The 25,539-nt window shown below is 39.8% G+C and overlaps 1 protein-coding gene across 1 annotated transcript; it reads right to left on the bottom strand.

Moving 5' to 3' along the window:
* Nucleotides 1–2,563: 2,563 nt before the first annotated feature.
* On the bottom strand, nucleotides 2,564–24,963 carry LOC134176509 (venom factor-like). Its single transcript, XM_062643177.1, has 58 exons — nucleotides 24,862–24,963; nucleotides 24,569–24,723; nucleotides 24,470–24,495; nucleotides 24,235–24,412; nucleotides 24,122–24,174; nucleotides 24,035–24,052; nucleotides 23,928–23,979; nucleotides 23,785–23,870; nucleotides 23,676–23,718; nucleotides 23,530–23,614; nucleotides 23,215–23,317; nucleotides 22,927–23,160; nucleotides 22,663–22,863; nucleotides 22,463–22,564; nucleotides 22,309–22,398; nucleotides 22,068–22,253; nucleotides 21,859–22,014; nucleotides 21,704–21,778; nucleotides 21,445–21,496; nucleotides 21,336–21,383; nucleotides 21,123–21,272; nucleotides 20,937–21,057; nucleotides 20,643–20,877; nucleotides 18,883–19,098; nucleotides 18,765–18,816; nucleotides 18,619–18,708; nucleotides 18,373–18,555; nucleotides 18,223–18,310; nucleotides 17,998–18,166; nucleotides 17,646–17,931; nucleotides 17,412–17,584; nucleotides 17,011–17,166; nucleotides 16,899–16,958; nucleotides 16,734–16,846; nucleotides 16,577–16,661; nucleotides 16,451–16,525; nucleotides 16,281–16,386; nucleotides 15,817–15,906; nucleotides 15,685–15,756; nucleotides 15,544–15,624; nucleotides 15,207–15,485; nucleotides 7,525–7,740; nucleotides 7,171–7,473; nucleotides 6,945–7,118; nucleotides 6,672–6,887; nucleotides 6,301–6,615; nucleotides 6,065–6,238; nucleotides 5,371–5,586; nucleotides 5,015–5,317; nucleotides 4,792–4,962; nucleotides 4,500–4,739; nucleotides 4,264–4,443; nucleotides 3,973–4,206; nucleotides 3,728–3,907; nucleotides 3,506–3,664; nucleotides 3,424–3,450; nucleotides 3,115–3,165; nucleotides 2,564–3,056 (listed from the first exon to the last, which is right to left on the bottom strand). The coding sequence occupies exons 1-58, from the start codon at nucleotides 24,915–24,917 to the stop codon at nucleotides 2,734–2,736; spliced, it is 8,361 nt and encodes a 2,786-aa protein (XP_062499161.1). The 5' UTR covers nucleotides 24,918–24,963; the 3' UTR covers nucleotides 2,564–2,733.
* Between the last annotated feature and the right edge of the window lie 576 nt (nucleotides 24,964–25,539).

Genomic DNA, 25,539 nt, shown 5'->3' with positions numbered 1-25,539 from the left:
TGTCAGCAGCAAAACTTTTGTACAATGAAATCGATCTCTTCTTAAAATTTGTATCCTCTGCCACTGATCAATGCTGATACATTAGTTACTGTGTTTGCATACCACCTCTACTGTGCTTACCAAATATATGTACTTCCAAGATAAAACTAAAACATCTGTAGTTTCACATTTGTTGTAAATAGATGGGTATACTGTATATTAATTTCAAAGTTGCTAATTCCTTGGAATTATCTATTTGATTTTATGTTAAATGAACTAATCATGTAATGTTTCAAGTAGGTCTGCACATTCATTAAAATAATGAATGAAAAAGTTTTTGTGTGCATTTTGGCTTCAAAATCTTGCCATCATTGCAGCTCTCGACGTACCTTGTACAGGTAAATGTTGTTCATAAATTACAGGACTAAATTCAGAACAACATATTTGTCAATTGTCTATAGTACTAGTAATGGCAATGATGAACAGAGTTCTAGGTCTTTACCATAACATTTTATCCTTGCAGTTTTTAGGTAATACAAACAGTATAACGACTAGCCTCTTCCTCCCATGCCCTTGCACCAACTAGAATAGGCCTTGAAGTAATTGGTACTGCACGTTCCTGGAGGTCGAGGCTATATTGTGAAGGCAGGCGCAGCTGTTAGCAGTGTATAGAAAATCCGGAACCGCAGCTGCTACAGAAATTGTTAGAGTTGTTGGCTTTGAGCTAAATGAGAAATGCTTGTACCAAAAAATAAGTAATAATACATAATTAGTTCAGGTGAAGAAGAGGCTGCTGTGTAGCACAACAATTTTGTCTAGTTGTTTGTATTGCATACCGTGTAAACTAGTTTGCAAGCCAGCGAAGCGATCGAGTTTTCTCTAATGCGTCAAAGGGGTACTCTGAGTGTCCGCCCGTGTGTACGTCCGGTCGTGCATCAGTCAGTGCGCCACCACCCCTACCCCAGGGGGAATCGTTTAGGAATTAATAAATTCGAATTGTTCTTTGCTAGTTTTGAAGAAAGTAAACATATAATAGTTTACGTCTTGTGACGTCATCACTAGAGATGTTTCTATAGAAACTATGCTCACTTATGTGACTGTGTTTCACTGCCCCTACACCCAGGGGACAGCTGTTACAAATTGATCATTTTGAATAATTGTTTGTTTTCCTTGATGGGTGTAAAGAATTGACACTTCACGTTATGTGACGTCACTGTTATTATTGCCATGACAACAAGATTGAATTACGCATAATCAGCATTTTAACTTGTACAGCGTCTGAGATAATTGTTGTAATAGCTGTTTTTGACAGTTAATGCTGTTCTTAGCTCATAATAATTAGAAAATGTAATGAAAGTTAACAGCTGCTAACATCGCCTTGGAAACATAGCTCACTTACTGTTAAGCATGCGCGTTTTACTGTCCGTTGCGCACCACTCCCAATTGTCCACCCATCGAGCGAATTGAAGAAACGGTATAGTTTACGCGTCTACACCGTTGGCTACGCGCTTTTCCGTTCGCTTGACTATTGATTTACGTAACTAAGTATAACACTTCATGTGACGTCATCGCTAGACACCATTGACTGAAGAAAGCGCGCAAAGTACACAGTTCAAAGAAATTTGAAGGAAACAAGTCACTTAATACGACTGTAGAGGGTTTATTAATTGTACGAAGCTGTTCGAACAAAACTGGTTTGCTGTCCATCTAGTGCCCTCAACAGTACTAGTATGTAGCTAATCTACTCTTGCGACTGGCCGATGCCATCTTGTTAGCTGCGGCCGATGTTTTGTGACTGAAATTGCATTGAAATATTTGGCTTGCTGACAGTCGCTCCATAAAGGACGTCTATATCTAGCTGAGTGAAATATTAATCAAAGTTAGACTCATGGTACTACACACATTAATTATCTAGAGTGTGATCAATTTTGATGCAGCTTTCGACAGTTGTGAGCTGTATACGTGAGTGAGTATCGAGTTGTGTTTATCGCGGTTATCTAGAATGAGATTTCATTGCGATTGATAGGTGATGTAATAAACACACGTATAGATGAAACAGTCGTGTTTTGCTTTTTGCCGCTTTGACTATGTAAATGCTGCCCGAATCAATGCGTCTGCAAGTTACGACGGTATCTAGCAGCAGCTCTCTTTTTCTGATCTTGTACTAAATACAGCTAGTGTATCGAACGGCGTATTCTAAAAGTTGTTTTGAAATTTCACTCTGCAGCTGCATGTATGTACAGTACGTGCTCGCTCGCACATGTGGGAATGCAATGAGCACCCATTACTATTTTTACATTACGCACAGACATGCTTCCAATTTCTGTCTTGTACAGACTTTGTATGAAGAGTGTTTAAATTTGGCAAAATTAGAAAAAATCTTATACATATGAATGAACAGATTTGCAGGATTGTATGCAAATTTTGAAGTTTGCGTGAACATATATTTTACATTAAGTTATTATTCTAAATTATGTATTGTACTATTACTTGTTGATTCAGGTGACTGTCTTATGTAATTGGTTGGCTGTGAATATCATGAAATCGTTGCACACACACACAGGCGCGTAATGAGTTTTCTGGGTCAATAATTTCTCGCTTGTCTCCATTGTCATCTCTACGTCACATTGTAGAGGTATCAAAACAGCACTAACACAAACATTCTAGCGCACTTGCTAGAAGTCAAACAACCACAAATTGTCTACCCAAATCTTCTCGTCAACGTGAGTCTTGCAGATCATGCCATCATCTATTTTAATTGCATTGTTTGAGTTGAGCAACCTTTTTAGACTTTTCGCCGCCGTCTCTGTATTGGATTAAGTGGTACTTTTCAGCTTTCACTTGCCTCTTTTTGATACTGGCTCCTTTAACAACAACTAAATATTTCTTCTTTGAACCGAACTTTGGACATTTCATGTCGCATCCTTCCACTTCACTTTTAGCTATTGGCAGCGAAAGTTTAAAAGCATTTTTATACTTTTGTACTGGTAGATATTTTAAATTCCTTGGTTTGAATTTTATTCCAACGATCACTCTTCCATTTTTGTTAAAGATGTCAATAGCATCAATATCTAATACTAAATTAATTATATTAATTAAATTAAAACTTAGTTGTGATATGATAATGGACTTAACCTAGTTCGCCTTTGCACTGATCTTTCAGGGTATTCTTTCTGCAGCAATCTTCTGTAATTTCAATTCACAGGTAAAGTCATCGCTAGATGTAGTACTGTCACACTACAACTGCTCCTAACTATACTGACAATTTCGATTCTAGGGTTAGATTTGTCGTCTGGGGTCTGGGACTACTCACGGCAATACCGGACCAACTATGACAACCAAAACTGGTCTTGAGTACTAGTTATGGCAGCCACAACCGGTCCCAGACCACTTAAAGAGTGGAGATCAATTGTAGCATAACAGTACAATAGTGTTGTCATTTACCTGCAGTCATGATGCGAACTCCGCTGCCTGAAACATATTAGTACCTTAATGATTGACTCCATATATTTCTTTTAGTGCTTACATTTTGCTTCGCACGTTGGCTTTGATATAAAATTGTTTTCATTTCCATAGCAGCCTGAATAGTTAAATTCCATGCACTTCTCTTCTGTCAGGTTGTAATAGTAACGTAGCTGATGAAGATTGCACAAGCCAAGGTCCATATTAGAAATGCAAGGATTACCTGAATGCAATAACCTTGATCAATCATTTATATATTATGGATAAACAGCTACGGTGTTTCTACTTGTATCACAGTGATCTTTGCAATCGTCCAATGTATAGAAACTGTTATGTCCTTTGTAACAGGGTCCGTTTGCGTACCGTTCACACTCTGACGTTTCAGTATTGTAGAAATATCGATACGCAGTTTGTCTGCACTGATCTCCAGGTGATGGTTTTGGTTGCAGTTCAGTACAAATTCCACCTAATGCATGTTAATGTAAAATTGTCTTAGCACGGTGGTCTATTTAACTGTTAGCTACTTCGTACCGAAAAGACAGTTGTCGTTTGCTACAGCGGTTGTTGTATCGTTGACGCCGTACTTTCTGCAGCCAGAAATTTTTAGGAGACAGAGGTTGTTGTAAGTTTGTGTATCACTTGAGCAGACCGGAGTGAGGTCTGACGGGCACTCAGTTATTCCTGGACAGACTAGTTCTGCCTTATCGCTTGTTACAATACAATACCGAACGGAGCCAGGTTGTGCCACATATTTGGCGCAAACGTCTAGTGAGAAAATACTTGTCAAAGGAAATCGAGCAGAGCAAGTGGAAAACGACTCACGTTCACATCTTGGTTGCATTCCACTCCACTGTCCCGACGACAAACATATTCTTGTATCACTACCATCCTTTAGCTCGTAGTCTGCTGAGCAGCTGTAACTGATTGTGGATCCGACGGTAAAATCACTACCATGGACAAGTCTGTTATTGATCTTTACAGGAGGAGGAGTGCAAATCTTTTCTATTTACAAATACTTTACAGTCTGTTATTTATCAAGAAAGGACACGTGTGAATACCAAGAGGTTGTGGTAGTCGATCATCGGGATGCCAATAGCCTGCGCATTGACGAGGGCTTGATTTGTATTGCTCACATACAAGTTGAACGCTGCGGTCGATGGAGTAACCAGGGCGAGGATCAAAGGTAACAGTATCTCCATAGCAAAACTTGTCTTTAAGGCAGTCTTTTGCTTGTCCATCTCTTTTTATTGTTAACCACATTCGAGTCGCATTATACTTCAGTTGAGGACAATAAATTCCTAGAATACCATGACATTTATTGAAAGGAATAACATTATTGGAGAGACTTACTTGAGCAGGTTGGTATTGATGGAGACCATTTAGCTTTTGCGTCACAAGTTATCTTATCATGGTCTATGCAGTATCCCGGGTTGCATGTACATTGCACAACTTCTTTATACTGATAGTAAGGTCCTGAACATTGTCTATACACAGTATTGTTGGGCTTCCCGCAGTTGACCGCTAAACACGCCATAGAGCATAAACTTTTTCAATAAACGTGCGATGTTCTTACGTTCGCATCTTGCAAAATTCAGTTCAAAATTTTCTAAATTTTCCGTTTGAATGCTATATCTTCTTAGACAAGTTTTGATCTGTTGCAGTTCTGCCGCAGCGTGCAAATTATAGGATTTATGCCTTTTTGCCAATGAACCAGAGAGAGGAACCCAAGACCCTGTTTCATCACATTGATAAACTGGCCCGTCTTTCGTCAATTCGTGCCCGACATCACAACTGATTGAAATTGTTTCCGGATAAAAGAAATGATGTCCAGTAACCGTTCCGTTCACAAATGGCTTAGGATTCGGACAAGATCTTGCTAAAATAGAAATGGCTTGGATATTGTATTGCTACTACAAATATATAACTTACGTATGCAGCACGGTTCTTTTCCGCTCCAGTATCCTTCACATCTTTTTATGTCGTTATCTTGACGGCATTGGCGGTTGTAAGATGACCTCTCTGCATCCATGAAGATATCGTAGCCTCTGTTGCAGGTGTAGTGCGCTTTGGTGTCTACATATCTGTTGTCGTTATTCATGACATATATGCCGTTTCTTATACGTTCAAGAGACGGACATTGTATACCTACAGCAATAATATGTCAGAATCTGCGGAAGCGGTCCGGCACGTGAAGCTTGGACGGAGCAATATTAAGAAATGTACATTTACCATTCCCTCATTGCCGTCATCTTTAGGTTATATCATATAGAAAGATGATATATTTATAGTGTCTATGCTGCTGAGTGTTATGATGTAAAAGTGAAAGAAGAGACACTTTACAAGCCTCGACATACAGTATAGATTTACGCACTAAAAACTAAATTACTCAAAGAGATAAATGCCATTTTTCAGTTTATGATAACCAACTCGTCAATATTTTAAAAAATTTCTTAGACGCTGATTAATTCCAAAGTTAAGTACGCCTTCTAGGACGCGTTAAGCCGAATCTCACAAAATTGGCTTCCGCACGTAATTATGTGGTTCAGTCAGAAGCAATATGTTTGCACCAATCACAAACTGTTATTAACGCTGTTTTGTTAATCAATCAAAAATTATATCTTACGTTCACAGGTTGGTGACGCATTTGACCAAAGTCCTTCTGAATTGCATTGAGAGCTAGTACTACCAACAACGCAATATCCATAGTTGCGGTCAAACATCACTTTGCTTCGATATTGGAAGCTCGTTGACACCAGAGTACAGTGACTGTCGACAACAGGTTTCCTACAAATTTTAGCTAAATGGGACAATGCACTCAATATACATACTAAGTTAAATACGTAATTGTTATATTCTTACGTTGGCAGGTAGGAAATTGTCTCACTTTGGTGGGAAAGTGCCTTGTTTTAATTGAATTTGACTTTGGCGATATGCAGACTTTTACTTTCTCACGTTCTGAGTTGATTCTCTCATTGGCTTGCTGTAATGCCTTGTCACTGGTTTTTGATATTTCATTCCACTGGCCACTTTGATTGCACTGAAAATAGGATCCTCCGTCGACGATCTCGTGACCTTCACTGCAATTTAGGAAGATTGTTTCGGGGTAGAAATAGGCATTTCCCTCTATAGTTCCATTTGTGAAGTTAGAATTGTTAGGATCCGGACATGACCTTGCTATTGTAATACAAGTCTGTTATTAGTGTCACAAGATTAACACAAACAGGACGTACGTATACAACATGGCGGTTTTTCGCTCCACGCTCCGTTGCATTTGTAAGGCTTATCGAGTTGTAAGCAAATTCGAGTAAATCTTTGAATCTTTTTATCCATATTTAGTTCATAGCCGGAATGACAGCTGTAAACTGCCGTATCATGTACAAACCTTTGTTCTGAGCTCAACTGTACTGTACCATGTTCGGGATCGCTAAGAGGTGGACATTGAATTTCTAAATATTAATTTCAAAATTGTAGTATTTATATATCAATCTTAATGCCATATTTACTTTTGCAGCTGGGTGCCTTATTCGACCATTGTCCTGATGAGTTACATTGAGTTTCGTCTGGTCCAACTATGCAGTATCCCCGGTTGCATTTACATTGCGCAACTCCTTCAAACTGATAGTAAGTTCCTGAACATTGTCCATCCACAGGATTTTTCGGCTTTCCGCAGCCGACCGCTAAACACGCCATAGAGGATAAAATTGTTTTAGAAACGTGCGATGTTCTTACGTTCGCATCTTGCAAAATTTAGTTCAGAATTTTCTAAATTTTCCGTTTGAATGCTATTTCTTCTTAGACAAGTTTGGACTAGTTGCAGTTCTGCCGCAGCGCGCAAATTATAGGGGTTATGCCTTTTTGCCCATGGACCAGATAGAGGAACCCAAGAACCGGTTTCATCACATTGATAAGCTGGCCCGTCTTTCGTCAATTCGTGTCCGACATCACAACTGATTGAAATTGTTTCCGGATAAAAGAAATGATCTCCAATAACCGTTCCGTTCACAAATGGTTTAGGATTCGGACAAGATCTTGCTAAAATAGAAATGAATTGGATATTTTATTGTTACGTATGTTAAAATTTACGTATGCAGCACGGTTTTCTTCCGCTCCAGTGTCCTTCACATCTTTTCATGTCTTCATCTTGACGGCATTGGCGGTTGTAAGATGACCTCTCTGCATCCATAAAGAGATCGTAGCCTCTGTTGCAAGTGTAGTGCGCTTTGGTGTCTACATATCTGCTGTCGTTATTCATGATATATCTGCCGTTTCTTATACGTTCAAGAGACGGACATTGTATACCTACAGCAATAATATGTCTGGAAGCGGTTCGGCACGTAAGGCTTTGGACAGAACAATTTAAAAATTGCACATTTGCTTTTCGCTTATGGGCGTCGGCTTTAGGTGATATTATAAAGATAATTTATTTTAAAGGGCCACTGACATAAAAAAATAAAAGTTATTTTAAATTTATGTATGATAGTTGTAAAGGTGCACATACCCCGAAAAATTATTTTATATTTTTAAAATTAATATTTCAAAAAACATTATTGTAATATGCTTCCATTTTATCGCATCCCGTTTCAAGCAGCGCATGTAGAGCGAGGACCCGTTATTCGGACACCATCATATTTCGGACGCGAGTTCTCAGTTATTCGTTTTTTAACGCAGTCCCTACCACATCATAAATTTAGGTATCCAAGTTGTAATTGATCACACCAAACGAGAGCATTGTAGCTCTTCTCTGCTTAAAGTGAAATTCAAAATGTGCGGAGCCTCGCATACCCCGTTCATGGAACAAATGCATCGTTCACCGTACAGTAGCGTTTAAATTGCACACTCGCATCTTTCAGCCTAGTTATTTATATATCTATAAACAACAACTTTTTACCTACAAATCGTATTGTTACCCTGCACGTCAGCCAAGATCTGCATAGTTAAATTCAGCGAAACGCCCGTGGTAACGGCCCCAATCGTCGAACACCCATTTTCTTGCCTTGTTACCTTCTCGGCAACAGCTCTAGGTTTCAAATGACTTCATTTGACTAAATTCTGTTATTTGAAACGCCGCAGAACGCAGACCGCTCGCCTACAGTGCTTGACGGCAATTCTTAATCATTTCTCATGCAACCAGGCCCCACTAGGACGTGTAAAAGATGTCGCTTGTACAAACTAGCCGTTCAACAAAGAAGACGACAACTGAAACCGATTACAGGGCACGATTGAAGTGTTAAAACGCTCTTTTACCTTTTGCAAAGAAAGTCGTCTCGTAGCGTTCACAAGGACTTGACGTAATCTAATTCAACTTTACCTAGGAGAAGCAGCTGTGAAGTTTCTAGCTGCTCTGATAGTAAACAAAGTTCCTGCGTTTAGTACAGCCGGTTGTGCCAACGATGCCGTGCTTCACGTTCTGACGATGCAAGGTTAGGCAATGGTAGATATCAAACTGAGATAGAAACACTTGCAAACTTCCTATGCAGAGCCAAATAACAATTCAGAGGCTTTGAATGGAAATTCCGGGCTGTTGCCTTGCAAATTAGGAGAATATGCTCACCGCACAGCTTGACCATGGATGACGTAAATCTTCTGCTACATCTGTGTACATCAAACCTGTGCATGCAGTTGTGCTGCATGACACTCAGGAGTTCAAATTCTTACGCTGGGAAGACTAAACATTACCGGAGGGCTAGTAGATGTGTAATATAATGCATAGTAATTCACATCTGCATGACTAGACCGGTAAATGTGACTCCTCGGATGGTTTAGTCCATTGTTACCTATTGAGTCGTTCTTTCTTTTTTGTTCTTGTTTGTAATACAAGCCTTTATGAAATTACCAGCGGCGTCTATACTGCACTGTTAACGGAGGTTGGTTGTGTCAATGACCGTAACATGGCAGAGCGTCATATTAGTGTTCTTGTAATGTTTTCTTCAGGAGACGTACGTGAATGGTTTCTAAGGTTCGAAATATGCAGTAAGGCCAACAAGTGGAGCAAGGAAATAATGTCACTCAGGTTACTTAAGTTATTGGAAGATGAGGCTCTTTGGCATGGGTGGAATTGTCAGAAGATTTTGAAAAAAATTATGACGCTACGAAACAGCACCTTTTTACTAGGCTGAAGCCTGTAGATTTGTGTCTTTGTATAGATTTCACCGACGCGTGTTACAGCCGAAGAAATCGCTTACAATGTATCTATATCAGATACCGAAACTGTTGGATCAAGCTATGTCAAACATGGATGATACAGTTAGAGAGACGTTGTTGTTGCACCAATTTGTTACCGCGTTGCCAATACCAATAAGCCGGCAATTTCGAGCAGCCATGGAAACACGAAAATTAAATGCCGTCGTGGATCGAGCAAGACTACTGAAGACAATCGAAGAGCAAGGTTTGAAGACTGCGGCTGTCTGTGATAAGAAGGTTGGTATGAATGAATTGCAACAACTACAATAAACAAGTTGAGACATTATCGCAACAAGTTGCACTCCTGTATGCATTAGACGGCAAATATGCTAATTCTTCGAGAGTTAGATGCTTTAACTGCAATAAAATTAGTCACACGCAAAACAAATGTCTAGAACGGTCTCTGAGTAGGCGGAGTCAACGAGGCTATTCTTGCGGTCAAATATATTATTACGCTAGGTACTGTCATCAGGGAAACGATCAAGAATCTTCTGCAGGGGCAGGCAGTCGCTCCCTAGGGCAATGGTAGGCCCTGATTGCATTGTTGTGGCTGCTATAAAGTCTGAAGCAGCCACAAATACAGGGATATGTGGGAGGTGTTGCTACAGCTATGATGTAAGACTCGGGTTCTTTATTTCTCTGTTTGAAAAAGATTTGCTTTTCAAGGTATCAAATTTGTGAAGATACAGCCTATTTTACAACGGCGACTTTGACAGCATTCTGGAAATAAAATTTCTATTTGTGACTATGTTCTGTTGTGGTGCAGCTGGACGTTGAGAGAATAAGCCACGATTTTGTGGTTATTGATAAGCTCATTGTTCCGGCGATTCTTGGTGTTGACTTTTTGCAGCGAATGTTTTAACTCTTGACTTCTCATTAACACCTCTCAATGTATGAAGTCACAACTGTTAAGCAGCGGCATGCATTTCCCTAGAGGCAAGTACGTCAGGGATACCACTGTTGCTCTATCCTCAACAAAATAACAAACATTGTGTATCTGCATTAGTGAATGGTGTCGATTGTGAATTGGATATGTTTGATGAGTGCGCAATACCATCCTTTGTTGATAACTGTCGCTCTGAGTTACCAACATGTTCAAACAATACGTTATCTCTAATCATCGAAGACAACCTAGATCTATTCAGAACAGTGCCTGGACTGACTTCTTTAGCATCTCACTATATTCCCTCGTCTGGATCCTTACTACAGGTTATATCACGACGGATACCTGCCCATTATCCCAATACGGTTGAAATTCAAATCAAAGATATGTTAGCACAAGGCATCATTGAAGAGAGCACTAGTTTATGGATGGTGTCAGCACTATTTGTGAAAATAAATCAGGTAAACTTAGATTGTTTTTGATTATCGAGAAATTAGCAAACGAACTTCTAAAGATGCCTATCCTCTGCCACTTGTAGATAAAGTACAAGATCGTTTGGCCAGATCCATAGTATTTACTAGTCTTGATTTGCGAAATGGATATTGGCAAATACCAGTCAATAAATGAGATCAATCCAAAACTACGTTTTGCCCTGTACCAGGTTTAGGACTATTTCAGTTTAAATGAGTGCTGTTTGGACTGACAGGTGCTACTAGCTCATTTCAACGGCTGATGGGCAAACATTTTCGTGATCTTCCCTGTGTTACTGCTTATGTGGATGACCTTTTCTTTATTCGGCAAACATTGAGTAACATGTAAAGCATTTGCAAGAAGTTTTTGTCGTTTACGGAAGGCTGGTCTTACATTACGAGGAGACAAATTGTGCATTGGTAAACATAAAGTGAAATATCTTGGACACATATTTTCGGCCAAGGGAACGCTTCCAAATGAGGATAAATTAGAGGTTGTGAGGAATTGGGCTATTACAAATGAAGTAGCGGATTTACGTCGCTTTTTAGAAATTGCATTATATTACCGGAGATACATTCATAATTTTTCTGACATTGCACGACCACTACATTAGCTCACACACAAAGTAGTACCCTTCACGCGGTCGGCAGAATGTCAGGAAGCATTTAAACAGACAAAGGTAACTCTGAGTACTGCCTCTTTCTTGGCTTACCCACAGTTTCACGCGAACGCTGTCCAACTTGTGTGGCGCACAGATGAGATTGAATCTGGATTGTGGTGTGTGCTAAAACAAGATAATCGAGTAGTGGCTTACGCAAGTAGGAGTTGGACCAAAGCGGAGAAAGTAACAGAAATTGAACGCTCATCTGTTCTCTCAATAATTTAAGAAATTTGAAAGAGCGAGTACCATTGTACGCGGTAGGGAATCCATAGGACGGCGTAGGGGTGCATTCCAACGCGTGCTGATACGCTGATTCAATTAAACTAGGCGAGGTTTCTGCTAATCACATCAGCACGTTTCCTGTACTGTGGTTCTGCACTTGTACGCCACTTCAGACAGTTACTAGTAACTCGAAGTGCACGGTCGCGTCATTACATGTAGGAGTACGATTGGCCCAACTGAACTGCAAGATGCACTTCATGTGTAGATTTTGTATATCACATAGAACGCTACCCGATAGCGCAGATAGAACCTCTACAACCTCATACTGTGTCTCTCCTGTGCCGTGAGAACAGAACCCACACTGAGTACAAGAGAATTACGAGACCAAATAGTAAAGGTTGACACGCACGCAGTGCTCGAGGCTAACGTGTACCGTACTGTACTGCTGACACGCCCCTCCCCCGACGGTACCGCGTCCAACTACTACATTTACGTATGTCGTACTGTACCGGCAGAGTAACCGAAAATTCAATACCAACTAACTTTACACAAGCAATGCACTGCGTGATCGCGTGAATTACGTTTGTAGTGTATCGCAACCTTTCTACAGAGTCTCTAATTAGCTAAGAATGCAACAACACGCAGCTAGAGATCCTCTAGTATCAGTATCAACATCAATAAGGGTTTTCTTCCTGTATCGCTGAAGGACAACTCCACACTACACATAGAGCACACGCACACACAATAAAAACCGTATCCGAGTCAAAGACATCGTTTAACACTCGGTATATTTATAGAGGTTGATCCGTAGAGCGTGCGTTGAAAGAATGCTGTCACATTTTCGGCAAGATCGTTAACGTTACGAGGTCGTGGAGGGCACAATCACGTTGGTGGTCGATGGGGTGCTTTGGAAATTCTCCTGGATCTTGAGAGCTGACCGCACTGACTGAATAAATTTTAGTAGCTACGTAGGCAGATACGCGAGTTTCCGGACAGCCTTGCAGACGCGACAAACTTGGGAATTCCGCAACTAATTAACTGTAAGCTATAACTGTAACCTAATTAACTTCAGTGCAGCACGTACAGTATAGGCACATCGTATCAAATTGAGTCACGGATGGACGAGAGAGAAGTTCAAGAAATGGTGAAGGCTGGGCTATTGCACTCAAACATAAGTTACATACTTCAAAGAAGACATCCTGGAGTCAAAGGATTTTCTGAACGAGATATCCGCTAGAGGATTTTTTCATGAGCAGAAACATTTACTAGCGTTCTGCATTATCTGACTTTGACATTAGGCTGGTAGTCCAGGCAGCTGTTAGAGAAGTAATGTGTTCTCTTTTACTAAACCCGTATAGACAGATGGAGACTTTTGTCGTTAGTAAACGTCTCTACATAGGTTGGTCCAGCGTACGGAAGAAAGATGATGAAAGGTTATCTTCAAGCAAGAGGACTTAGAGTTGGTGACAAACGCATTGGACCCATTGTAGGACAAGTTGCTGCTGGATATCACGGAAGGAGACAGCAACTATAGCTCATCGGCAAATAAATCCTGTGCCTTACTACGCTCAACATTATGGACACAAAATGCATATAGATCAAATGAGAAACTTGATAAGTATGGAACAACACACGCTCTTGCCATAGACGGTTACAGTTGTTTTATTCTTGGTATAATTACTATCCCAGTCAAGAACAACCTTATAATTTATAATAAGCTTTTAAGACCTATACTTCAGCTGTTTTGGTTATGGGACCAGATCCGCGTTGACAATGGGAAAGAGGTCTATCGTCTTCTGTATATACAGGAACACCTGAGTTATCTAAGACGAACTCAAATGAGAGCACCTCATGTGCGGGTCTATGTCAAGAGAGGTATCTATGCATTGTACACTCATGCATGTCACTCTACTTCTTAGAACCTGTAATGGTACAGCTCTTTTGCTTTCTAAAACACAATCATCCTGGTAAAAGAATTTGGGTAGAAGTCAATCAAGAGTGAATTACTCAATAAAACAAGCTCTCAATGCTCTAGGAGAGGTGGACCTGGCGAATTGGAATTGGTGGAATTGGCGGTTATTCTGCCGCTACAGTGCGACATACATAAATGTAGTAGGTGGACGCGGTACAGGCGGGGGACGGGCGTGTCAGCAGTACAGTACGGTACACGTACGTTCCCTAGGCCCTCCTGCCATGAGCACTGCGTGCGTGTCCACCTTTACTATTTGGTTACGTAATTCACTTGTAGTCAGTGTGGGTTCTGTTCTCACGGCACAGGAGAGACACAGCATGAGGTTGTAGAGGATCTATTTGCGCTATCGGGTAGTGTTCTATGTGATGTACAAAATCTAGACATGAAGTGCAACTTGCAGTTCAGTTGGGTCAATCGTACTCCTACATGTAATGACGCAAACATGCACTTCGAGTTACTAGTAACTGTCTGAAGCGGCGTACAAGTGTACAAGTGCTGAAACACAGTACAGGAAACGTGCTGATGTGATTAGCAGAAATTGCGCCTAGTTTAATTGAATCAGCGTATCAGCACGCGTTGGAATGCACGCCTACGCCATCCAATGGACTTCCTACCACGTACAATGCTAATCACTCTTTCAATTTTTTGCTGATGCACTCAAATTATTTGAGAGAACGGATGCGCGTTCAATTTCTGTTAGTTGAAATCCGGGGATAAGTTCACATATACAACTAAGTCCGCTTTCTCGTCAGCAAAGCAATTTCTAATACAGTGCACCTAAAAATTTCTAAATTGAATTTAAAATTTTGAATTTTCAAAAAATTAAAATTTGAAAATTAAGTGCAAATTTTTAAAAAATTAATTAAAATTAATTTGAAACTTAAAATCTCAATATGAAATTAAGAAATTGAATTTCAAAACTTAAAATTTGAAATTTGCATATAACTTTAATTGTAGATTTTGAAACGTTAAAACCGAGAGTATTGCAAATTACTCAGACTTTCAAAATTTTGAATTTTAACTCGAATAAAAACGGAAAAAAAAACATAGAAATTACAATACAGAGATTGATTGGTTGAACCACCACTTTGGCATAATTTTTTACTACTTTGTTTTGCTGCCGTAACCTTTCAATTGCCTGTTCCATGTGGACTCACTAAACTATCAGGCAACTGAAAACATTTTTAAACGACCAACTCGAAAGTTTGAGAATCGTGTATTACTACTAATCAGTAGCAAGCATGGTTTCTTTGTTATAATAGTCGTTCAGCACAGTGTAAAAAATCTAGAGTCACGTAGACCTCACAATAATCGTCAAACAAAGTTAGCAACACGCCGCCAGCGACGTGAAATAACGTTACAGCCAGCTTTCTTACCTAAAAACTTAACATAATTTTTGAACAATTTTCTTTCCCATTTCAACACAATTGAATTGTGATCGACCAGAAATTTGGGACCGTCATGCCCGACGTAGAGGTACTCCTCTCCTTTCACAAAGCCTGGACAAGCGCAATCCGCTCTTTTCCATATTCTAATCATTTTACCGACGTTCAGCTCGCGAATTCCTGGTTTATGGATTTTCACAATTTTTCCCAATATCTTAGTCCAACCATTCTTGCACCACGTCTTGGAGCTTGTTAATAAAATTCTGTAGGCTATCAAGAATTCAAATGTGAGCTACGAAAATTTGAACACGTTCTGCATAAGACTCACCAAAGTCTTTTGAACATATTTCTCTTTTCAATCCATCTAGTGTAATTTTTTGTTTTTTAGGCTCTGCCTGAGGATACTTGTCTAGAAATAGACAAACTCGTTATGCAATATATAGAAGAATTTCAAGTGGTCGATGGTTACCTCCGCATTTTGGACTGTCTTTATCGGGCTTGTTCCTGCTGTTCTCAAATTTTTGGCAAAATGGACATTTCCCTGTTTAGCCACAACTATTAGCTGCAATTTGGCACTCGTCAAGTATATTGTAATGATTACCTGCTCCACATTGACAATGAGTTCCTTTACATAACAAAGCTAATAACAAACTTTCACCATCAGGTGCGTAAGTAACTGTGCAGCTGACATCTATATGTGTCAGAGAAGGAAATAGATATAATTGCTGTGATCGATAAAAATTAGTTACTAGATTAGAGGTATACTTTATATGAACCATGCACACAAACAGACGCACACAAACAAACAAACAAACAAACATACAAACACACACACACACACACACACACACACACACACACACACACACACACACACACACAAATAATGCACGCACGTACGCACTAACAAAAAACAAACGAATGAGCGCTCTCAAATTATTAGAGCAGATTCTACAAAGTATCATGCAATCCCTCTTTGTTATCAGTTACAGTAATTTCACGTAAATTTACCCTCAGCAATATATATATATATATATATATATATATATATATATATATATATACCTGGATGGTAGTAGTCGTAAACAGTAACCGGCGCCGGTTGCAAAAATCCTACTTCAATCAGCCTTCTTGCAGTAAAAGAAAATCTAACGAATGATTCACTTGGAATCTATTCAGTAACAACATATTTCAGTCAAAGCACACAGCACTCTATAAAGAATCGTGCTACTAACGTAATCAAAGTAGAAGTTCACGGACTGCTTTTCAGTGTGATAAAGATTTACCAGGACCACATCGCGTGTTACTCTCTGTAAAAAGCAATTACAGCGTCAAACGTTATATCATCAAGCTTGGCTTACTTTGAGCGACTCCACATCAACAACAAAGCCTGAGAGCAGACGAACAGATACCACAGCCATACCAGTGTTGCCCTCGCCTTTAAATCTATGCACAAATTGAACAACCGGGGATCAAATTATAAGTTTGACATGGAATCTACTGATGGTAGACACTTACTTGACGGAGACTGTTAGTTCCATCGTCTTCGTGTTTTCGTCGAACGTATTGTCAACATTGGTTGAAAAGTTACAGACTTTTTTTCTAGTAAGAGTGTTATACCGTATTCCAGCCTAAGATGTACATACATTAGACATTAAACGACATGAGTTATTGGTCTTGTACCTGCAGTAGTCCCGTTGCAGACCCTTGTACGTTTACTTGAACATTTGAACTTAAGGAAACCTAAGACAATCATAGAGTGAAAAAGTTTTTACAATTTGCATTGCCAACTAACGTTTATTGTTTGACGAACATTGGCTTGGTCGTTTTGTATTTGTAAGGACTGTGTTTGATCCTCCTCAGAACTCTTGACACTAATGATTAGAATAGAGTCATTTTCATGTCTTATCTCAGCATAGGCGGCCAGCGCTTGCATAGCGATCAAGGTGTCCTGTAAAGAACTCACATTTGTAGATAAACGTAATTCTATACAGATTGCTGTTTTACATGCACGCATGAAATTGCACTCTTGCACGCGCGCACGCACACACACACACAACATTGCAAATACATTAGCAAAAAATCCGACAACTGTATTCTAAACCTACAACTGTAAGCTAGCATCCATGCAAACAAGTGTAGTATTCCACAGCAATATACCAAGGTAAGAAGAAGCTATTACAGACAATATTTTACCTGTTTTGAGACAAATCCTCCATCTAAATCACGTTGTGTGTTTAGCCAATTGACGACAAGACTAGCAGACGAATGATCTTCTATACAAAGGAAACCCAATACCGCATATGCAGCCGTTTCGATTGACACTGCTTTGGTAGGGCTCTTACTAACCCAATCAGCAGTTCCATTCACTAGGAATTAGCAACTTTGTTAACACTTATTAATGTATTTGAAATATGAAATCTTGCTTACCGTCATTGACACGAACCATGCGCCACAGCTTTCTTAAAGCTTCCCTTGCTCCTCTCCGGTCTTTAACTAAACATAAGGCATACGAAACAATAGCTGACTCAAATGCTGTGCCATTGTGGTTGTTAATGCTGACGTTGAGATACTGAGCTGCCCACGTTACTGTTGGAGAAACTCGCTGATTTACTGTAGTCTGCGTTTCCTGAATTGAATCAGCGATTGAACTACACTCGAGAAACGAGATCAAAACGTAAGCCGTTAAAGAGTGAGAATAATTGTGTACACCTCCCTGCCAGCAACAGCAATATAGCGCCATCGTTTCACGCACAATGTAAATTTGGTCTAATGTCTTTACCTGAAGACTAACATTTACTAGCAGACCTCGATCAACGAACTGTCCCGTCAGTTCTTGTTGCTTTTGCAACCATTCTTTCCCAGTCTTGATAACCAAAGGATCCACAATCGAACCATTTAATTCCAGCCTTGACACTAAGCAAATGCACTTTAACACAAAAGCGGTAAGCCTAAAATGAAATATACTTGGAAACAGTATTTAGCCATCAAAATCTAGTGTTTGAACCAAGTGCTTCCGTAAGCATCACTGTCTCCAAATGTGCTAAACGATCCAGGTGGGCTAGACCTTCTGAACATCATTTGACGACTGTAACCTAAAATGTCGAAATAAATAAATATTTTTTATGTAGACTTAGTGATCATAACATAAATGTACCGTTGCGGATATTGGCAATTCCTTTTTCTAAAATTTGTTTGTTGATTTGTCCAGTGTTGTTGAGATACAGTAGAACAATAACGTTTGTGCAGAAGATGTTCGTGTTTTGTTCCCCAGATCCATAAGGCTGTCTAAGAAGACTATCAAACCCTTGCAGTGCTACCACAGGACCCAACATATTGCCTAGAAATAGAGATAATTAATTATCAATTATAATTTTGGCTTTGATGTTGTTAAATGTTCAACCTGTTATATAGAGGTAACGCTGAGCTGAGTCTCTGACCGAGTGTTCTGGAATGCTTAGGTTAAAATTGAAATTCTGCTGTCCTCCGTTAGCTAGTAAAGAATAGAAAGATGTATAATTGTCTTGCTGCTAGCACAAAGTTGCGTACAACTTGGATCTAATGAGTTCGAGAAAGAAATCTCATTTTCTTCTCCTTCCGGCTATAAAAAGGAAACCTTATTAAGCTGAAATGAAAACGCCGAATTTAAAATAGTTATTCGATTTACCTCAACAATTACTGTTTTTGTCACCACTTCTCGTAGTAACTCTAGCTCTGCAATGACCTCTATTTTAATCTCACCGACAGATAATGGAACAACAGGAAACTGAAACGTGTGACTAGACTTTGGAGGGATCGTTTCAATTGTTTTTTTCTCGGTAGCTCTTTCTGTGCCGGCAGTTGTACACATATAAAACGAATCTGACTTCATGTTTACTGCAACCTTCAAAACACGACAAGTGAACAACCATGTAACAATATTCACTTTACTAGAAAGTAAAGTTCAATTTCCGGTCGAAGTCGTCTAATGATTTCAGAGAGAAACATTTGATTAGTTCGAGGGTCATTAGCTTAGTGTTTCGCTTTCCATAATTTTGGTGAAAGTGTAAGCCTGTGTGCAATTTTCATGCTACCATGACAATATTGCGCGTACACCCAATGTAGTACTACTATTCCATTTGCCTCGCAAACTAAACTCCTTCGCGCAGTCACTGAGCTAAACGCACGTGAATCACACGAGGAGGAGAAGCTTTTACCGGAATTGCTCCAACGCGAGAAGAGCCTGGTCGCTTTCGAGAACGTCATAATGACGTTTGCCCCGGATCCGGTTTCATAGCTTGATAAAGCTAATTCGATTCGGTAAGCATATAGGTATGAAAGTTGAGAACACGCGCCATCGATTCACGCACTTGCTTCTTTTGCACGAAGTACGTAGTTGACATCATCTTTCGCTTCTAGTACGTATCTATACAGCTCAGCCATTTAATATTCTCCAGTGTCACGACTCCTTTTCAGCATTTAGTTTCGCCAACAGTACACTGCCAAATCTAGATCTGCAGCGCGGTAGTTTGAGAAAAGAACTCATTGTACGCGGTTAGTGTCTATTTAGCAGTCAGAGTCCGTGCATTGAAACAAGTCATACGTAGTACACAACACATGCAACTACGAGTCAACTCTACACTTCCTGAACATGGTACGTTCACTGAACTGCTGTTTTCCCATGCCTAGATGTTTCCAGTTCACCGTGAGGAAAGCCACTATTGTACAAAGTGCTGATTGCTGAGTCGAAAGTACCGTAACATAGACTGCGTTAGCAATACACGCCAATCTGATCATGACGTGGAGAGGTCAACAAGCTCTAGGCGACTGTTTTGATGAACCGTTGAGTGAAACTGAGCCGGCAGTTCTCACAACATTTCTCCACAGACTATAGATGTCAGAGTAGACGCGCAAGAGTGGTGAAACACTTCTGCGTCGGTTTCAATTTGCGCAACCCTGCAGATGAGTTCAGTAGAAGGAAAGGTTACTGGAGAGTGTAGGTTCAGCGGACCGGTCCCATGTAGGCCATTCTTGGGCTCAATGTTCACCATCACTTTGTTCATCAAAAGCCTCACTGGATTTCGTGTTCACGCGCTCTTTGCTGAGGGTTACCTCTCTGCTTTATGGATCAACGCAATTACATTAACGAGCTTTTTAGGAAATCGAATTAGCTTCAACAAGCTATGAAACTGGATCCATGGTCACACGTCACTATGACGTTCTCGAAAGCGACCAGGTTCTTCTCGCGCTGGAGCAATTCCGGTAAAAGCTCCTCCTCCTCGTGCGATTCACGTGCGTTTAGCTCAGCGACTGCGCGGAATAGCCTGGCTTGCGAGGAACCTATTCCTTCTATAGCTCAAGAGACTTTATGTATAGGTCGTTTCCTTTTGTTTATAGAAATAGAAATATACCCGCAGCATTTCAAATAGCACGGCTGTTTTGACTTACGTTATCAATGCTTGTTAGATGATTGTAGTTGTAAACCGTCGCTTTTACAATAAATTGCTCATTTCGTATGACGGAATATGGCAAAGTGACTTCCAGAGAAATAGGAGAAAATACTCTTAGGCGCTGAGGTGAAGCCATTCCAAATATTCCAGTGCCAGAAATTCCAACCGCATTGACTTGCCAGGTGGTTATGGAGTCTGGAACATTAACATGCAAAACTGTCTTTCCTCGGTCTCTAGATGAGACATATTGACAAAGATAACGAAAAAGACCTTAGAAAATAGAATAATTTACCCAATTCTTGTTGTCATCTTGAGCCAGGATTCTGGAAAATATGATCGATATACCGTTGGTTTAATGTCCTGGCTACTTCCAAACGATCCATGACCAGTAGTCCTGGTAGTTCTAACCCGACCTATTTATTAATGTAGAGAATACCGGTATCAATACCTTTAGCGTTCTGACACACAAAGACACTACCTCCAATACTGCATGAGTCATACTCGTTGGCAGCTATGCAACAACGAGAGAAAGCAGTGCGACATGCTTCAGTGTGTATCCCTTCAGTATGCATGTTCTTCCTCCCAGCACCGCAGTCCTTACAGTGAACTCTACCACTCTCACAGCAAGCTAATATCATTATAATGTAGTAATTAAATTTTTTACAGTCAAATATTAAAACTTGCCTCACACCTTCCAGATTTGGAAAAGAATGCTCCAGTTTTGCTGGCGAAAAACAAACTGTAAACAGATCGATACCATTGATATTACAAAAATGTGTTGAGATATAATGCTGTTTTACTGGGGTTGTAGTCAGTTGCTTTTGACTTCTTCGCATATACAAGACCAGCATTCTGCAAATGTAACAAGATTAAATTTATATCAGTCTCAATTAGATTATGTATGTGCACGTCATGTATCTAATTACTGCAACAATTTTTGAATACAAAGCAAGCACTTACTGCAGACAATATATCATTGGTAATAATTCCAATTTACTATCACTTGCAGTGATGTACTCATTCTTTTTATAATTATTCTTACATAGAATATAATCCTACCTGGAAAATGGTGTCACTGTCACGTCCTCCAATTGCATTACATCCCAGTTTGCAGCCTTTAAGATTGTTGAACATCTAAATAGATTGCAGTGGTTCTTATTGCTTCAAGACGTTTTAGTAACACTGCATGAAATTATGTTTAGATAACTAACTACCTCTGCCGCTGTAAGTCTGTTGTCTCCTAGCAACTGCACACCTTCATCTACGGCAGACAGATAAACTGTTGTACCAGGAATTCCTTCGATATCTATGGACACCTCTTCATTGGGTGTAAAGTACGGGCGATTAGTTCTTTGTGGTGTTAAAGAAATCTAAATACAAATTTTATCGTCACTGGTTGGCTATTGAAGCACAATAGTGATACATTATTGGAGAAGGCCAATTGACTGTACACAAAAATGTAGTCGGCCACTAGGGATTGTTGATCTTGGTAGTAAACCAGAAGTTTGCAACAAGGACTTGCAACTGGTAGCAGTTCGATGCCAATTTGGTATGGCCAGGAGCTGACAGAGCGACATTTTGAGACTGCAATTTCTCCACGACAAATAAGCTAAAGATCACAAATTATAAGTCAGTGGATCGTTTAACAGACCGACATCAACTACCGTGTAACAGAGAGTAGTTTCTATGCCAGAGTCGGAAGAATACACGCTGTACTGCTGTTCTCCACACGGATTTTCTGAATTTGTACAGATCTGAAAGGTAATGCGTACAATAGCGACAAATAATGTAATCAATGTGATCAGCATTATGTCCTACCTCATAACGTGTACGACGTTGCCGTATCATAAGATATTTGCCATTGACAGATCCCTCTGGGAACAACTCTGTCTCAGTCCAAGGGTTACCACGTGCCCTTATCTATAAGATACAATGCCAAAATCGTATGTAAATATATGTTGCCACCACTAATAGTAGACAGTGTATTTTAGTTATTGCAAATAGGCATGAATATATACCTGCAGTTTAACTTTTACAGATGCTTGTGGGACGTCAAAAGCAAAATCAGCAAATCCAGAATCATCAGTCGTCCGTTTTGATAGAGCATTTCCCGTAAACAATATTCGAGACAATTCTGTCGAATCCTTTGTTTTATAAAATGCCTGCAATGTCACCTCAGTTCTAGCCACAACTGAGCCACCAGGAGTTCGAGCCAAAACCTAAACTCACCAAACTATAATTTCTTCTTTATTTTTTGTTTGTAAATGTATATCAATACATACCTCTAAGTCATACATGAGTCCAGGCTTGAAGAATGCCCTGCTTCTTGACATATCAAGTAGCACTGATTTGGCGGAGAATACAGTCTTTTCGATGGAGGCTTCTTCGGTGAGACTCACTCCTTCACTAGTGACTATTGCTCTTACTCTCAAGATTCCTCCCAAAGGAAATCCATACGGCAATCCTTGTTCAATCTTCTCTACAGGTAATCGAAATCGCGCCACACCGTCAACTAGCTGTAGCAAATGTTTTGTTAATTGTTGAATTTCAAACAAACATTTCGGGTTTACTGATTGTTCTGTATGATCTGTTCTAATTGGACGGTACTTTTTTTCAAAAATAACACCAGTTTCTATTGCAGCCTTGCCTTTCACTGGCTCACCATACATGTAACTGTCATAAAATGATAACAGTAGACTTAATAACAATTGAAATTTGTTTATCTCTCTATAGGAATTATGATAACCATCTGCCAAACAATTGTCAACTGTCATTATTCAACAATTCAATTCATGTGTTTAGTAATTCTATATTTTATTGCTAGCTTTACTAAAACCCAAATGTCATTACCACTGACCAATGTTGTAACACAAATGTAATCTTACGTTGCTGTTACTGTGATATAAAATGGTGCTGTTGACTTCATAATATAATCGGGAGCTGATATTTTCACTTCGTATCGAGGCACAACTGTAACAAAGTCAGAGATGTATTACAATAGAAATACTATTTACACTGCCGCCTTTCTAACCGTAATCTTTAACTTCAAACTGAATACTGCCCATTGGCAGTGCCTTGAGAAATGATCAGACACATCATTAGCAGTAGCCCTAGTTCAGATGCAAATACTGTTTGTATACCTTACTGTCTTGTTTAGGACGAACATCAACAATCCACATGCCAAATTGTGGATTACTGTCAATTGTAAATGAGTCATCAAATAGTGCTGTGGCACAAAGTTGCTTTAGTTAATTAAACTTATTTATCAACGTATAATTCTTACATCCTTTCTGAATGTCGCTAATCCAGCGCCGGATTATAATTCCTTTTGGATTCTGAACAAAATAGACAATTGCTAATAGACAAATATTAAATTTGAATTTCTCCAACCTTGACATCAATTGTGAGCTGTAAATAATAGGCATGGTCAATTATTTATAATCCCTTTTTGAATAAACAATTCTAATACAATGTTACCTGCTCTTCAAAACTTGTCAACTTCCAATCCAAACAAGCAACACGAAGCGAGACTAGACCACAAAAACCATGAAGAAACAGGTCTTGCAGACCTCTTTTGAGAATCTGTTTACCAGTTTGTTCAGGAGTGTAGACGCTCTTGTCCGTGAAAATGTAAGCAGACGCGCCAGAACAGTCAAGCAACACTTCCATCTGACGACGGAAAGACAGAGCAGGGCATTGAATAAGCAGACTAACACTGGCATTGCAACGAGATCCAGTCTTTCCGCCATCGATGTCTGTCGCATTTAGCTTCACAAAACGCAAACACATTAGAAACACAGTATAGGAAGTTAACCTTCACTGTACCTGGAGAGGCAAAGTGGTGTGACTTCCTACAAAGAGAACAATCACCCGCAAATTAGATGAATGCAACGCACACGAGTTGTTAGTGATCAGGTAACCTACCAGGTTCAACGACTTTCTGTAGATAGGCCACACGTTTACCATCGTTGTACGCCTGTATGGTCACAGTGTGGCTAGAACTCGAATCGAGGTGTAGCACGATGTTGTTAGGAACGCCCAGTTTCAGACTGCCTGGAACTGTCACCAGCAGATCATCACTACAACAAAGAAGATCTTTACTAAAAACTGACCAAACAGGCATTCTAACTGCCGTTGTTTCGCATCAACAAAATGTTGTCAAAGCAATCTATCGGTAGTGCCCTCAGTTCTAGTCAAATACGCTTGATGCGCATTACCTGAAGACTGCAGATGGCTGTAATAGCGCTATTGTGAAAGCAAAGATCGTCAGCATTCTTCTTCGATTGCCGCACGTAGAAGGGTCGTGTCCAGGCGTGCAAAGCTTTGACTCTGTAGTGCGGATGTGAGAGGAGTAACGTTTGCGGTACCGTACCGCCCACTTCCTTCTCATTACATGCACGGTTGATACAATCGGTATATTATGATACAGGTAATTCACTCCTACTTTACTAACAATGCTAATTTTGCAGATCCTGTTTTGAAGAGTTTTCAAGGTTTGACGTTGCACGATGACGACTGTTAGTCCGTTATTTAATAGAGTACTAAATAGCAAGAGGCTAACCGAGTCTAATGCTCTTGGATGCAACTGAGAAGATGCTAGTAGAGAAGTTACACGTGACTCAGAATTGATGGCGTGCAACTTAACTTCTAGCAAGTCGTTGGTCGTGTGAAACGCACTTGACGTCTAACAATATCTAGATCTTACGGTTTTTATACTTTAATTTGCTGTTGCTAAAATTAGCATTGTTAGTAAAGAAAATTGATCTCGTGCACAAATGGTGGAACGTTGTGCACAGTTCGATGCTTCAAAGAAATGAAAATATTTTTAGCAGTTTTGCCAAAGAAAATGACCAACTCATATAGTATATTGTGTAATATGTAAGCAGCAGTTTGAG

Source organism: Corticium candelabrum, chromosome 2, assembly GCF_963422355.1.
Source record: "Corticium candelabrum chromosome 2, ooCorCand1.1, whole genome shotgun sequence".
Lineage (NCBI taxonomy): Eukaryota > Metazoa > Porifera > Homoscleromorpha > Homosclerophorida > Plakinidae > Corticium > Corticium candelabrum.
Note: the sequence above shows the minus strand (reverse complement) of the source record. Positions and strands in the feature narration are given on the sequence as shown.